Source organism: Hyperolius riggenbachi, chromosome 6, assembly GCF_040937935.1.
Source record: "Hyperolius riggenbachi isolate aHypRig1 chromosome 6, aHypRig1.pri, whole genome shotgun sequence".
In the NCBI taxonomy this organism is placed as follows: Eukaryota; Metazoa; Chordata; class Amphibia; order Anura; family Hyperoliidae; genus Hyperolius; species Hyperolius riggenbachi.
In genome coordinates, this window is record NC_090651.1 from 44,140,784 (window position 1) to 44,155,155 (window position 14,372).

Sequence of the window (14,372 nt, forward strand, 5' to 3'; positions counted from 1 at the left end):
AGCTTCATGTGCCATTACTGATACCACAAGAGCTTCATGTGCCACTACTGATACCACAAGAGCCGCATGTGCCATTACTGATACCACAAGAGCTTCATGTGCCATTACTGATACCACAAGAGCTTCATGTGCCATTACTGATACCACAACAGCTTCATGTGCCATTACTGATACCACAAGAGCCTCATGTGCCAATACTGATACCACAAGAGCCGCATGTGCCACTACTGATACCACAAGAGCCGCATGTGCCACTACTGATACCACAACAGCTTCAAATGCCATTACTGATACCTCAAGAGCCGCATGTGCCATTACTGATACCACAAGAGCCTCATGTGCCAATACTGATACCACAAGAGCCGCATGTGCCACTACTGATACCACAAGAGCTTCATGTGCCACTACTGATACCACAAAAGCTTCATGTGCCGCTACTGATACCATAAGAGATTCATGTGCCATTACTGATATCACAAGAGCCGCATGTGCCATTACTGATACCACAAGAGCTTCATGTGCCACTACTGATACCACAACAGCTTCATGTGCCATTACTGATACCTCAAGAGCTGCATGTGCCATTACTGATACCACAAGAGCTTCACGTGCCACTACTAATACCATACGAGATTCATGTGCCATTACTGATACCACAAGAGCCGCATGTGCCACTACTGATACCACAAGAGCTTCATGTGCCACTACTGATACCACAAGAGCTTCATGTGCCATTACTGATACCACAAGAGCTTCATGTGCCATTACTGATACCACAAGAGCTTCATGTGCCACTACTGATACCACAAGAGCTTCATGTGCCACTACTGATACCACAAGAGCTTCATGTGCCATTACTGATACCACAAGAGCTTCATGTGCCACTACTAATACCATACGAGATTCATGTGCCATTACTGATACCACAATAGCTTAAAGCTATTACTATATATTTTATATTTGTCATCATGCAGCTGAAAAAAGGCTGCTAATTATCATTATAATTTAGAAAATATATTTTAGATCTGAAATCTTGTATTTTTAATTTGGGTCCACTTTAATGTGCCACTACTGATACCACAAGAGCCGCATGTGCCACTACTGATACCACAACAGCTTCATGTGCCATTACTGATACCTCAAGAGCCGCATGTGCCATTACTGATACCACAAGAGCCTCATGTGCCAATACTGATACCACAAGAGCTTCATGTGCCAATACTGATACCACAAGAGCTTTATGTGCCATTACTGATACCACAAGAGTTTCATGTGCCATTACTGATACCACAAGAGCTTCATGTGCCACTACTGATACCACAACAGCTTCATGTGCCATTACTGATACCTCAAGAGCTGCATGTGCCATTACTGATACCACAAGAGCTTCACGTGCCACTACTAATACCATACGAGATTCATGTGCCATTACTGATACCACAAGAGCCGCATGTGCCACTACTGATACCACAAGAGCTTCATGTGCCACTACTGATACCACAAGAGCTTCATGTGCCATTACTGATACCACAAGAGCTTCATGTGCCATTACTGATACCACAAGAGCTTCATGTGCCACTACTGATACCACAAGAGCTTCATGTGCCACTACTGATACCACAAGAGCTTCATGTGCCATTACTGATACCACAAGAGCTTCATGTGCCACTACTAATACCATACGAGATTCATGTGCCATTACTGATACCACAATAGCTTAAAGCTATTACTATATATTTTATATTTGTCATCATGCAGCTGAAAAAAGGCTGCTAATTATCATTATAATTTAGAAAATATATTTTAGATCTGAAATCTTGTATTTTTAATTTGGGTCCACTTTAATGTGCCACTACTGATACCACAAGAGCCGCATGTGCCACTACTGATACCACAACAGCTTCATGTGCCATTACTGATACCTCAAGAGCCGCATGTGCCATTACTGATACCACAAGAGCCTCATGTGCCAATACTGATACCACAAGAGCTTCATGTGCCACTACTGATACCACAAGAGCTTTATGTGCCATTACTGATACCACAAGAGTTTCATGTGCCATTACTGATACCACAAGAGCTTCATGTGCCACTACTGATACCACAACAGCTTCATGTGCCATTACTGATACCTCAAGAGCTGCATGTGCCATTACTGATACCACAAGAGCTTCACGTGCCACTACTAATACCATACGAGATTCATGTGCCATTACTGATACCACAAGAGCCGCATGTGCCACTACTGATACCACAAGAGCTTCATGTGCCACTACTGATACCACAAGAGCTTCATGTGCCATTACTGATACCACAAGAGCTTCATGTGCCATTACTGATACCACAAGAGCTTCATGTGCCACTACTGATACCACAAGAGCTTCATGTGCCACTACTGATACCACAAGAGCTTCATGTGCCATTACTGATACCACAAGAGCTTCATGTGCCATTACTGATACCACAAGAGCCTCATGTGCCAATACTGATACCCCAAGAGCTTCATGTGCCATTACTGATACCACAAGAGCTTCATGTGCCACTACTGATACCAAAAGAGCTTCATGTGCCACTACTGATATCACAAGAGCTTCATGTGCTATTACTGATACCACAAGAGCTTCATGTGCCATTACTGATACCACAAGAGCTTCATGTGCCATTACTGATACCACAAGAGCTTCATGTGCCACTACTGATATCACAAGAGCTTCATGTGCCATTACTGATACCACAAGAGCTTTATGTGCCATTACTGATACCACAAGAGTTTCATGTGCCATTACTGATACCACAAGAGCTTCATGTGCCACTACTGATACCACAAGAGCTTCATGTGCCATTACTGATACCACAAGAGCTTCATGTGTAATTACTGATACCACAAGAGGTTCATGTGCTATTACTGATACCACAAGAGCTTCATGTGCCACTACTGATATCACAAGAGCTTCATGTGCCATTACTGATACCACAAGAGCCGCATGTGCCACTACTGATGCCACAAGAGCTTCATGTGTAATTACTGATACCACAAGAGGTTCATGTGTAATTACTGATACCACAAGAGGTTCATGTGCCATTACTGATACCACAAGAGCTTCATGTGCCATTACTGATACCACAAGAGCTTCATGTGCCATTACTGATACCACAAGAGCTTCATGTGCCACTACTGATATCACAAGAGCTTCATGTGCCATTACTGATACCACAAGAGCTTCATGTGCCATTACTGATACCACAAGAGCCGCATGTGCCATTACTGATACCACAAGAGCTTCATGTGCCATTACTGATACCACAAGAGCTTCATGTGCCATTACTGATATCACAAGAGCTTCATGTGCCATTACTGATACCACAAGAGCTTCATGTGCCATTACTGATACCACAAGAGCTTCATGTGCCATTACTGATACCACAAGAGCTTCATGTGCCACTACTGATATCACAAGAGCTTCATGTGCCACTACTGATATCACAAGAGCTTCATGTGCCATTACTGATACCACAAGAGCTTCATGTGCCACTACTGATACCACAAGAGCTTCATGTGCCACTACTGATACCACAAGAGCTTCATGTGCCATTACTGATACCACAAGAGCTTCATGTGTAATTACTGATACCACAAGAGGTTCATGTGTAATTACTGATACCACAAGAGGTTCATGTGCCATTACTGATACCACAAGAGCCGCATGTGCCATTACTGATACCACAAGAGTTTCATGTTCCATTACTGATACCACAAGAGCCGCATGTGCCATTACTGATACCACAAGAGCCGCATGTGCCATTACTGATACCACAAGAGCCGCATGTGCCACTACTGATGCAGTCTACCAGTTGCAGGGACTGCGCTGCAGCATAACACAGCACACTGGGCACAGTGCAGAGCGCACAGCGAAAATCAGTGCAGCCCACAACCTATTCTTATACAAGTACACATTCTTACAATCTCCACAGCGCTGAACACATTTTCGCGTACACATTACCATTCATCATAATGAATGGCATGTATCCTCACCACTCTGCAACAGAAAGAAATGTGTTGCAATGCATCTGTTCCAGTATGAATAGACCCTAAGTCATGGAAAAACTGAACCATTATCATTATTGTGTTCTTTCCTCTTTTTTCTGCATTGTGCAAAATGCAAATCATCCCCTTTTACAGAGGATAGATGAAAAGGTAAGACAGCGAACATCAAACAGTGCCGGTCTCCACACATCAGCTTTATAGACCCTGACAGCAAGGCCCACTGCTCTGCGCAAATATCTCCCCCACCCCCATACACGCTTGTACTTGCTTCTGTGTGCAGTGACGTTGTCATTTACTTATTTATATAACATCATTCCAGACTAAGTTAAAGGACCACTGTTGCAAAAAATTGTAAAATGTAAAATACATGTAAACTCATACAAGTAAGGAGTATGTTTCTCCCACAGTAAAATGAGCTTTTCTCCTATCTTGCTGTCACTTACAGTAGCTAGTACAAATCTGACAGAACTGACAGGTTTTGGACTAGCCCATCTCCTCATGGGGGATTCTCAGGGTGTATTCTTTATAAAGACACTCCCTGAAAAGGATATATACAAAGATGCTGACCAGCTGCCTGCTGTACACTCTTTTGGCAGTTGTATGGAGCAACTGCCATTCACTAAGTGGTTTTGAAAATAAAGAAAATCCTGAGAATCCCTCATGGCCTCCCTAGTGGCCAGGCCATTTTTTACAAAAAAGGCCACTGCAGCTTTAAGGGCTCGCTGCAGGGCCTTACAACTCAGCGCACAAGAGCTTTCTGTTGGTGGGCTTTGATCGCTCCCAAAGTGTTTATTTTTGTACAAATAGTTTTATCTTTATTTTTAATCTATTTTTACAATAAATTTGACAACTTTTTTTTTATCCCTCCACCCGCCAGCCAATCAGCACAATCGGCTGTCATAGGCATCAGCCAATGACAGCGGATCGCTGTAGCGCCTCTCAGGGGGACAGCTGTGTCACACGGCTGTCCCCAGTACAGTGCTGCCATAGGTCGCAGCGCTGTACTATGTAAATAGATGGCGGTTTCGCCGTTTAACACTCTCCTAGCGGGATCACCGATGGGAAACTGATGACGGAGCAAGAGACTGATGATGTCATTCAAGTGGGGATGCGCGATCCCCTACAATCTTGGCCCCTAGGATTTTATGCCAATTAGCATGGAGTGGTCCTGGGGTTGCCGCCCCGTTCTCGCCAATCTGCGTGGAGCGGTCAGCAAATGGTTAAACAACTAATAAGTCCCCTTTCAGAAGGACGACTGCAGTGCGCGTTTGGCGAGCAGTTCAGCCTCCTGTCTGCCGCCCTCCAGTGCAGTTTGGGTGCAATTTAAATGCAGCCGAATTGCAGGGGTTGTAACACAGCTTGTCGAGGTTTTTTTTTTTTTTTTAATATAGCAGTCGCTATGGGAGAATTCCTATTTCTGTGAAAAACAATGATCAGATTGGGGGTATACAGAGAGTTACCAGAGCACAATAAATGAAAAATGAGTTGTAGACAAATAATAAGGTAAAGCAACAGCAATGACAGCTTTGAAGGCCGTCCCGGGGGTCTTACTTGCAATAGGTGTCATTAATCATCCCATAGACGTGGATTCCTTCACAGGCATCCATGGCAAGGATCATAGTGAACCAGCCAGTGCTGAGGTACGATCCGGACTGGATGCTGTAACACAAAGAGGACTGCTTAGAAACAGGACAGGCAGGAGTATGCAATACATTATAATCTCATTATAATAAACTCTGGTATAGTAAACATTCTGGTATAGTAAACAACCTCTCCAGGTTCTAGACAATCTCCATTATAAGTCTATAGAAGCAAGACCTGGTATAGTAAACTCGAATATAAGAAGAAGAAAGAAGAAAACCGTGCACTGTCCGTCCTGCTGTCTGTGTGATTTATTGCATCCTGTTTGTCGTACATACATCAGATGCTGGTATCGCCCATAGAAAATTCTGTGTTTGGCGGCTCTGGCAGTCTGGTCAGCGTAGGTGGGGTGGCAGGCAAAGATGCAAGTGAAGGCCGTTTCTAGTCCTCCTGGACGCTTGGTCATGCTGCGTTCCACCAAGCACCCAGGAGGACGTGAAATGGCCGTCGCTCGAATATGATGTATGTATGACAAACAGTATGAAATAAATTGCACAAGCAACAGAACGGATGGTGCACGTTTTTCTTCTTGTATGATGGTGACCGCATTTCTTTCTTGCAAGTGGTATCTACAGAGCACACATCCAGCATCCAGGTCATAGATCGCCGCAGCATTGGTGAGGGAATGGGTTTCTATTACTTGTTTTGCTAGAGACTGTGTACAAGAGGGAGTGCTGTCCATACACAAGATGTACCACTGCTAACAAATAAAAGTGTAATACTGGAGAAGCACGTCTTTCAAGGGTTGAGTCCAGACTGGATCTTGTGTATGGACTGTATGGATGCTGAGAGGTTTGATGGACCTCTTATTTGAGTCTGTGGCTCCCCAAATTTTTTTCAACAGGTAGCAGCAAAAGACTGGCACTCGCATGCAGACTGGATTTGTAGGAAAGCACGGCGGATCCTGGAAAGAAACTGTGCTCACCACCCAGGGGAAGCAATATCAAAAGTGTGGAGAAGTAAAGCAGGTGGCTTCCTCAGAGGCCACCTTTTGGCCTCTGAGGAAGCAGGGAGACCTGTGAAACAGCTGTTGGGCCTACCCTTTCATCTCACTGTATGTAACTACTTGTACCTTGCTGGATTAAACTAATACTGGATAACTGCAACCGATGCCCGACCTACTTTACTTCCCCTGCAGATATTGTTGGTCTACTGAGGCCCGTGGACACATCGTCGGTTGCAAGTGGGAGTGCTGCACATTTTTTCAAGTTTCTTATTCCACAAAGATTCGAGTATACTAAACCAGTTTTATGGCCCCTACATGACGCTGACTCTGGATATAGTAAAAAGTGGGCAGTGCATGCATCATATGTCAGTGTGAACCCCATGGTCTGCTGCTCTCTTCACGCTGCCAGGTGATCTGATGCCGGAATGGGGTGCAATGAATAGCGCAGCTGTTAATCTTCGGCAAAGATGGACATTCGGTGGACTGACTACAAGGTCTAGAATACCTCAGGGCTGCATAACCAGGAAACAGGAATCCCAGGCTGGACAAATCGCAGCATGCCTCCTGTAACTGGGTAAGACAAAACTTCCTGTTCACACTTGGGCCAATCATGGAGCCTCTTTCCTAAATGCAGCCAATCATCATGCAGTCCAACTTGTGCTAAGTCCTGCCCGCAGAGGTATCGGAACTCTGCAGCCCAATATGACCACAGCGGCCGTCGGATGCTCTGGTCAGCTGCCGCTTGCCTGTCTCTGTGTGTGGTCTGAATGTGGTCTGGTCTCAATCAGGGATGAGCTTCGAATGGATTCCAAATGGATTTCTACTTGAAATAATTTGGAATCCAAACGTTAATTAGTGCACCTGAGCAGGCGGGTGAGTTAACTTACCCAGGCTTTCGTCTTCTTTAATCTGCTTCTAATTGCGTCCCACGTCGCATTCCAAGTCGCATCACAAGACTTCCACGCTTCCTCTATCCGCATTGAAGGAGGAAGCGTGGTAGTTATGTGACGCGACTTGGAACGCGACATGGGATGCAATTAGAAGCGGAATAAAGAAGTTGCAATCCTGGGTAAATTAACCCCCCCCCCCCCTCACGCCGTTCAGGTGCACTAATTAACGTTTGGTTTCCGAATTAATTTTAGCAGAAATCCATTCGGAATCCATTCTAAGCTCATCTCTGGTGCCAATCACTCGTAGTGCATTTTTTCCATTGAAAATAAAAAAAGAAAGTTTGTAAAGTCGTTTTTTTTTTTGGTTTGCATTTTCAATAAAATGCCATTAGAAAAGAAAAAAAATGTCTCCGAATTATTGACTGAATTAAAATACAACATTATAGTGGAAGCAGGAAATTTGGGCGCATGAGGCAGGTGGACAAAAAGGGCGCCGCCATTCACTCCCATAATAAATATCGTTTAAATCGGCGCCCAACAGGAAAAAAGGGCGCCGGAGAAAAATAACGTTTTAAAAGCGGCGCCCGGAGACTTTTAATGTTTTATAACTGTTTCTCATGATTACACATTATTTAATGATTTATAATTTTTAAAACATTATTTTTAAACGAAAAACAGTACAATATTTTTTAAAACATTACTTTTTTTGCATTTTTAAACGAAAAACCGCACCATATTTTTTTAAAACGTTATTAATGCTTATCACAGGGGGGTCTTAGGTTTAGGCACCAACAGGGGGGTCTTAGGTTTAGGCACCAACAGGGGGGTCTTAGGGTTAGGCACCAACAGGGGGGTCTTAGGGTTAGGCACCAACAGGGGGGTCTTAGGGTTAGGCACCAACAGGGGGGTCTTAGGGTTAGGCACCAACAGGGGGGTCTTAGGTTTAGGCACCACCAGGGGGGTCTTAGGGTTAGGCACCAACAGGGGGGTCTTAGGGTTAGGCACCAACAGGGGGGTCTTAGGGTTAGGCACCAACAGGGGGGTCTAGGGGTTAGGGATAGGTACAGGGAGGGTTCTGTGTGAGAGTAGGGTTAGGTATAGCTTTAGTAAAATTCTTAGTAATGTTTTATAAAACGTTATTATAAATTTCAATTTTTAAACAGGGAAGATTAACGTTTTTTAAATTGCCGATTTTATACACATTATTTAATGATTTATAACTTTATAAAACATTATTTTTAAACGAAATATAACACAATTTTTTTTAAACGTTATTCATGATTATCTTTTAAAACCCTGCGCCCTTTTTTCCCGGCGCCCTTTTTTAACGTACGCCATTATAGTATACTGTACTTTATGTAATTGAAAAGGACAATAGCTGATACAGTAAACTTTTGATATAGTCACCACTTTTCCCGGTCCGGAGTTTAATATAACGAGATTCTACTGTATTCTGAATGTATTCATTGGGAACGAGGTTCTATTCCCTAGTCTCTTCAATGTAAAACATTAACTAACCAAACCAGCCCAGCGACATAGTGAACAGTGGAAAACACAAGTAAACATAATAGATCCACCAACGTAGGACTGGTGTACATCAGGCCAAAAGGCTGACAATCTAGCCAGTCTGGTTGCAGTCAGGTCTGGCTCTAGTTGCAATAGGGTTCCTGGATAAAACGGACCTGAGTGGTTTCCCTGAACCTCCCTCTTAATTGGCTTTAGGGGCCCTTCATTACTGATAAATGGCACCCCTTAGGTCCCTGGAGCCAGCTGCTGCTCCTCCCCAACTATTCAGCTCCCATACAGACAAATCTTGAGCTACTGAACGTATATGTTCCCTGCACTCAAAAGTGTTCTTCTCAGTCAATTCTCAACGATTTGTGGAGGGAGATTAGAGGCGCCCAAGGATATATAAAACTGTGTTAAAAAAATTGCAATGCGTTTTGTCAGTTTCAGCTCACTTCCTCAGGCTAAATAAAGTGCTATCCAATAGATTCAGCCAAACGAAAGGTGCCTCTCATTTGGCTGAATCCATTGGATGGCACTTTATTTGGCCTAAGGACAGAGCTGGTTCTAGACTTTTTGCCGACTGAGGCAAACTTGTGAGAAAGGGCGTAGCGGGAAGGAAGAGGGTATAGGGCACAGCGGTGGGGAGGGTTCCCCCCCTATCTGCGCTCCCCCTCCAGCTATTAAATGCAGCAGCAAGCGTATTAATAGGAGGCATCAGGCGGGGATGACTCACCTCTTCCGCGTTCCAGCGTGCGTTCTACTCTCGTCACTTCCTGCAATGCTATCCATGTACAATACAGTGGGCGGCATTGCAGGAAGTGATGAGACTGGAATGCTGCACACTGGAACGCGGAAGAGGTGAGCCATCCCGGCCTGATGCCTATTATTACGCTGCTGCACATTAAAAGCTAGAAGGGGAGCGCAGATCGGGGGGGACCCAGGTGAGGGAGGGGGGGGGGGTCCAACCCCCCTCCCCGCTGCCGTGCCCAATACGCTCTTCCAGCCCGCTACCCCTTCCAGCTCGGCGGCCCCCCACACCCACGGCCAGTCGGTTGCCGCCCCCCGCTCTTTGTTGCCTGAAGAACCCGCCTCACCCCACCTCATGGGCAAACCAGTCCTGCCTAACGAAATGTTACATGAAGTTGTCATTTTTGAGGTAAGTCACCTCCACTTTTCTATTTTTTGTTGTTTTTACCACAGTTTTATATATTCTTGGGATGATGAAATAAACAATTATATTTATCCTCCTACTCCTAAACATGACTTTTTAAAGTATCCCAGGGTTTTCTTTTATATTTAAACATTCATAAAGTAGGCTGAATGTTTTACTGTCTCTAATCAGTAGCAGTCTGTTAAGAGTCCCAGAATGAAAATACATGAACTATTGACCTTGTCCTAACTCTCCTCCGCTCTCAGAAGTTGTATACTGCCAAGAAAACATTTATGGCTGTAATTAGCTTATCAGTGACGTTTACTATATTCCTGACAAGGTGCTGACAAGACAGAAGCTGTCACTTCCATGCCTAGAAATTAACTATTTCAGGCGGCAGCAAAATAAAGCAAGTAAAACAGCCTGTTATTAATATGTTTTGTACTATACATACACATATTTATGTCATCATGTCACATGTCGCCTGGGGTACACTTTAAAGCCAGTGTTACCCGACATATAAAAACAAAAGTCAGATACTCACTTAACCACTTGCCGACCGCACGCTTATACCGTGCGTCGGCAAAGTGGCAGCTGCAGGACTAGCGACGCAGTACTGCGTCGCCAGCTGCAGGCTGATTAATCAGGAAGCAGCCGCTCGCGCGAGCGGCTGCTTCCTGTCAATTCACGGCGGGGGGCTCCGTGAATAGTCTGCGGGCCGCTTTGTTTACATTGTACGGCGCTGCTGCGCAGCAGCGCCGCAAGGCAGATCGGCGATCCCCGGCCAATCAGCGGCCGGGGATCGCCTCCATGTGACAGGGGACGTCCTGTCACTGGCTGCACAGGACGGCTAGCGTCCTGTGCAGCCCGGATCACCGGGAGGGAGAGGTAGGAGAGGGAGGGGGGTGAATGTCGCCGCGGAGGGGGGCTTTGAGGTGCCCCCCCCGCAACTAGCCTGCACGCAGGAGCGATCAGACCCCCCCTGCATATCATCCCCCTAATGGGGAAAAAAGGGGGGCGATCTGATCGCTCTGCGTGCACCCTGATCTGTGCTGGGGGCTGCAGAGCCCACCCAGCACAGATCACAACAAACAGCGCTGGTCCTTAAGGGGGGGTAAAGGGTGGGTCCTCAAGTGGTTAAGGAGAGGGAAGGCTCTGAGTCCTAACGAGCCTTCCCTCTCATCTCCCGGTGCCCTCAGGATCCTCCGTTCAAATCCCCCGCCGCGGGGGACTTCGGAAGTCTTCAGAAGCCGAGTCCTCCCAAAGACAGACAGCTCCATACTGCGCACGCCCGAGTGCTCCCGAAACCTCCCTTCCGCGGCGGAAGTGGCAGTATTTAACCGAACTGGTCGAATACTGCTACGGGGGATCCTGAGGGCACCGGGAGAGGAGAGGGAAGTCTCTTTAGGACTCAGAGCCTTCCCTCTCCTTAGGTGAGTATCTGACTTTTGTTTTTATAGGTCGGGTAACATTGACTTTAATGAACTGCATATGCGCAGAACACTCCCGGCCACAGGAGCATGATGAAGGTTTGCATGCTCCCGGGACAACACCAGTGTTGCTATCACGGATGGTCATGATCACGGGTACGCGTGATTCACGGCCATTTGTACGCAACACGAAGGCCGTGATCCGTATGCCGTGATCCGCATGGATCATGGCATCGCGTCAAATCCGGATCACGGCATGCGTAAAAAAATACGGGTCACGGCCCGTAATCACGGCTGTGATGCGGCCATGATTGCGGATTTTTTCAAAAGATGTCACTGGGCCAATCAGAGGCCCCTGACTCAGGTTAGAGCAACCAATCACAGGAGGGGAGGCTATGCCCTCCCCTCCTGTATATAACCAGCGGCCATTATCAGAAACTCCGTCCTTGCAAGAGACTGTGGTCTGAGAGAGTATCTCCAGGCCATTTCTGTCACAAGCAAGGGCATTTTGGTGTAAAAACGTTTTACGTGTACGAGAGACAATTACGCATGCTCATGCGCATTCAGCATTGGAATACCGAGCAATATACACATTACTTGATGCATAAAGTAGTTACGCATTGCCAGCCGCATCGTGAGCAATCCAAACTTGTACATAGGTACACATACGTGTATATATGCACGCATACAGTATACGGATCACATCCAAGCGCATTGTTACTCAAACGGGAAAATAGGGACGCATACACTATCTCTTTAGACACATAAATTTTTACGCATGCTGGCATGTATATACGCATAAAGTATCGTCCCTTTGTCCACACGTACATTTTTACGCATGCGGGCATACAGGTATGCATAAAGTATCCGGATCACGGCCGAGTATGGTAGCCGTGCGTAGCCGGAGAAAAGACAGGTCGGGCCGGTTATGCATAACAAAAATACGGGTCGCAATCACGGGTGATCCGGATGCGGCACCAATAAAAACGGCCGCATTCGTATCCGTGCTTAAGGGGTATCTGAGCAACACTGGACAACACATGCGCATTGCCCTGCAATCAGGCTGGAGTGCGGACTCCACAGAAATCTAGCGGAGGGGACCGGACCGACATTGAGGGAGCTGACGGACTACAGGTAGCTGGAGGAGGCCCCAGGTAAGTATAACTCCTTATGCTAGCTTTGACTCAGGTTTCCTTTAAGCTGTTCTTTCAGCAGAGACTCTATATTGCCAGGACAGCTGCTAGAAACTTGACTGTTTGCAAACAGAACTTTTCTCAGCCTGAGAGATGGAGAATAATGATTCCAAAAACCTGATTAAAATGTACTGCTCATCTCTGGGGATAGCAGCTTTAATGGAAGGCAAGCGTCAGAGCAGCTGCTAGAGATTTGTCTCTGTGAACAGAACTGTTCTCTGCCCGAGAGAGGAAATGAAGAGTGCAAACATTTGCTTAAAGAATATATAATTGTTCAGAGGAGGCCAGTTATAGCAAACCAGGGATGGACTGGGCTGGGAGTCATCTGCCCCCGATGTGCCTTCCAGCACACTGGGCCAGCACATTGAGGTCAAAGGCCACACAATGTATATGACACCCGGTGCTGATTATTTACAGTACAAAACCCCCCATCAAACTATTTTTTGGGGGAGGAGGGTGGGTTGAGGGGGTGGCATGCTAGTGGTACTCCCCCATGTGACATCCCCAGTGGTTTAGTGATACTCCCATGTGACATCCCTGGTGGTCTGGTGGGACCCACCTACTGTCCTCTATATAGCTTGCCTGGTGGTCTGGTAGCACCCCTTGGGGAGAGGATCTGACATAATTCCTCCCACCTTTTCAATGGGTCCTCCTCCTGTGTCCCCCTGCAGAGTAGGGCCCAGCGGGGCAGCTTGTGAGTAAATCTCACCTGATCCTGATAAGTCCATGCTTCTCGGCAGCCGACCACTCTGTGCCCGTTCTCTGCATGTCGCACGTCATTATGCAACATGCAGGCAGTAGAAAGTAGAGTGAGTGGCCACAGCTGCCAAGGAGCATGGACACATCGGGATCAGGTGAGATCTTACAAGGTGATTTGGTGCTCTCAGTAGGCCCCTCCAACCAGCTACTGGTAGACCATATAAGAATATAAAGGGGGTAAAAGAGATGCCCAGGGAATGAAAAGGTTCCTTTTGCTCTGGCTGGGATTACTCTGGTACTGTACTCGGCCTGAGCTGGTGGGCTGAGACCTATGAAACGCATTGCCAAGTGCGTATTAAAGTTCATTGTTCTTACTCGAATTTATCTTCATTGAGGTAAGCCCCATCACCTATTTTATTGTAGCTGTTTTTAACAGTTTTATCATACTCTGAGGGCCTCTTTCCCCTCCTTTGTGTTAAACGCCCTCCCTCGGGAGGGGTAGTCTATTTGGTTAGGGTTGTGACACCCCCCACCACCACCACATCCATCTACCAAGAGTGCGACCGAGTACAGTTCATCTGGACACCCGAGTGGACAGGGCCGGTTCTAGACTTTTTGCTGCCTGAGGCAAACTTGTGAAGATGCACCCCCTCCCCACCTGATGTGGAATGATCGCACAGCACCTGACAATTTGCACATGTTATAGGTGCGGTTAGCCCCTCAAAAAACACCCTCAGTATAGGTAGGTAGCCAGGTATAGGTGCCCCCAGTATTGGTAGCTAGGTACAGTTGCCCCCAGTATAGGTTAGCCGGATACAGTTGCCCCCAGTATAGGTTGGCCAGGCACTCTCTTCACTTCCTGTTTCTGC

At 46.3% G+C, this 14,372-nt stretch overlaps 1 protein-coding gene across 3 annotated transcripts in view; it reads right to left on the minus strand.

The window, feature by feature from the left end:
• ST6GALNAC3 (ST6 N-acetylgalactosaminide alpha-2,6-sialyltransferase 3) overlaps positions 1-14,372 on the minus strand; it is a 451,779-nt gene that overhangs the window by 12,882 nt on the left and 424,525 nt on the right. For all 3 annotated transcript variants that reach the window (XM_068239196.1, XM_068239197.1, XM_068239198.1), the window contains one exon: positions 5,597-5,704. In XM_068239196.1, the coding sequence (XP_068095297.1) occupies positions 5,597-5,704 (108 nt within the window). The remainder of the gene's footprint in view (positions 1-5,596; positions 5,705-14,372) is intronic.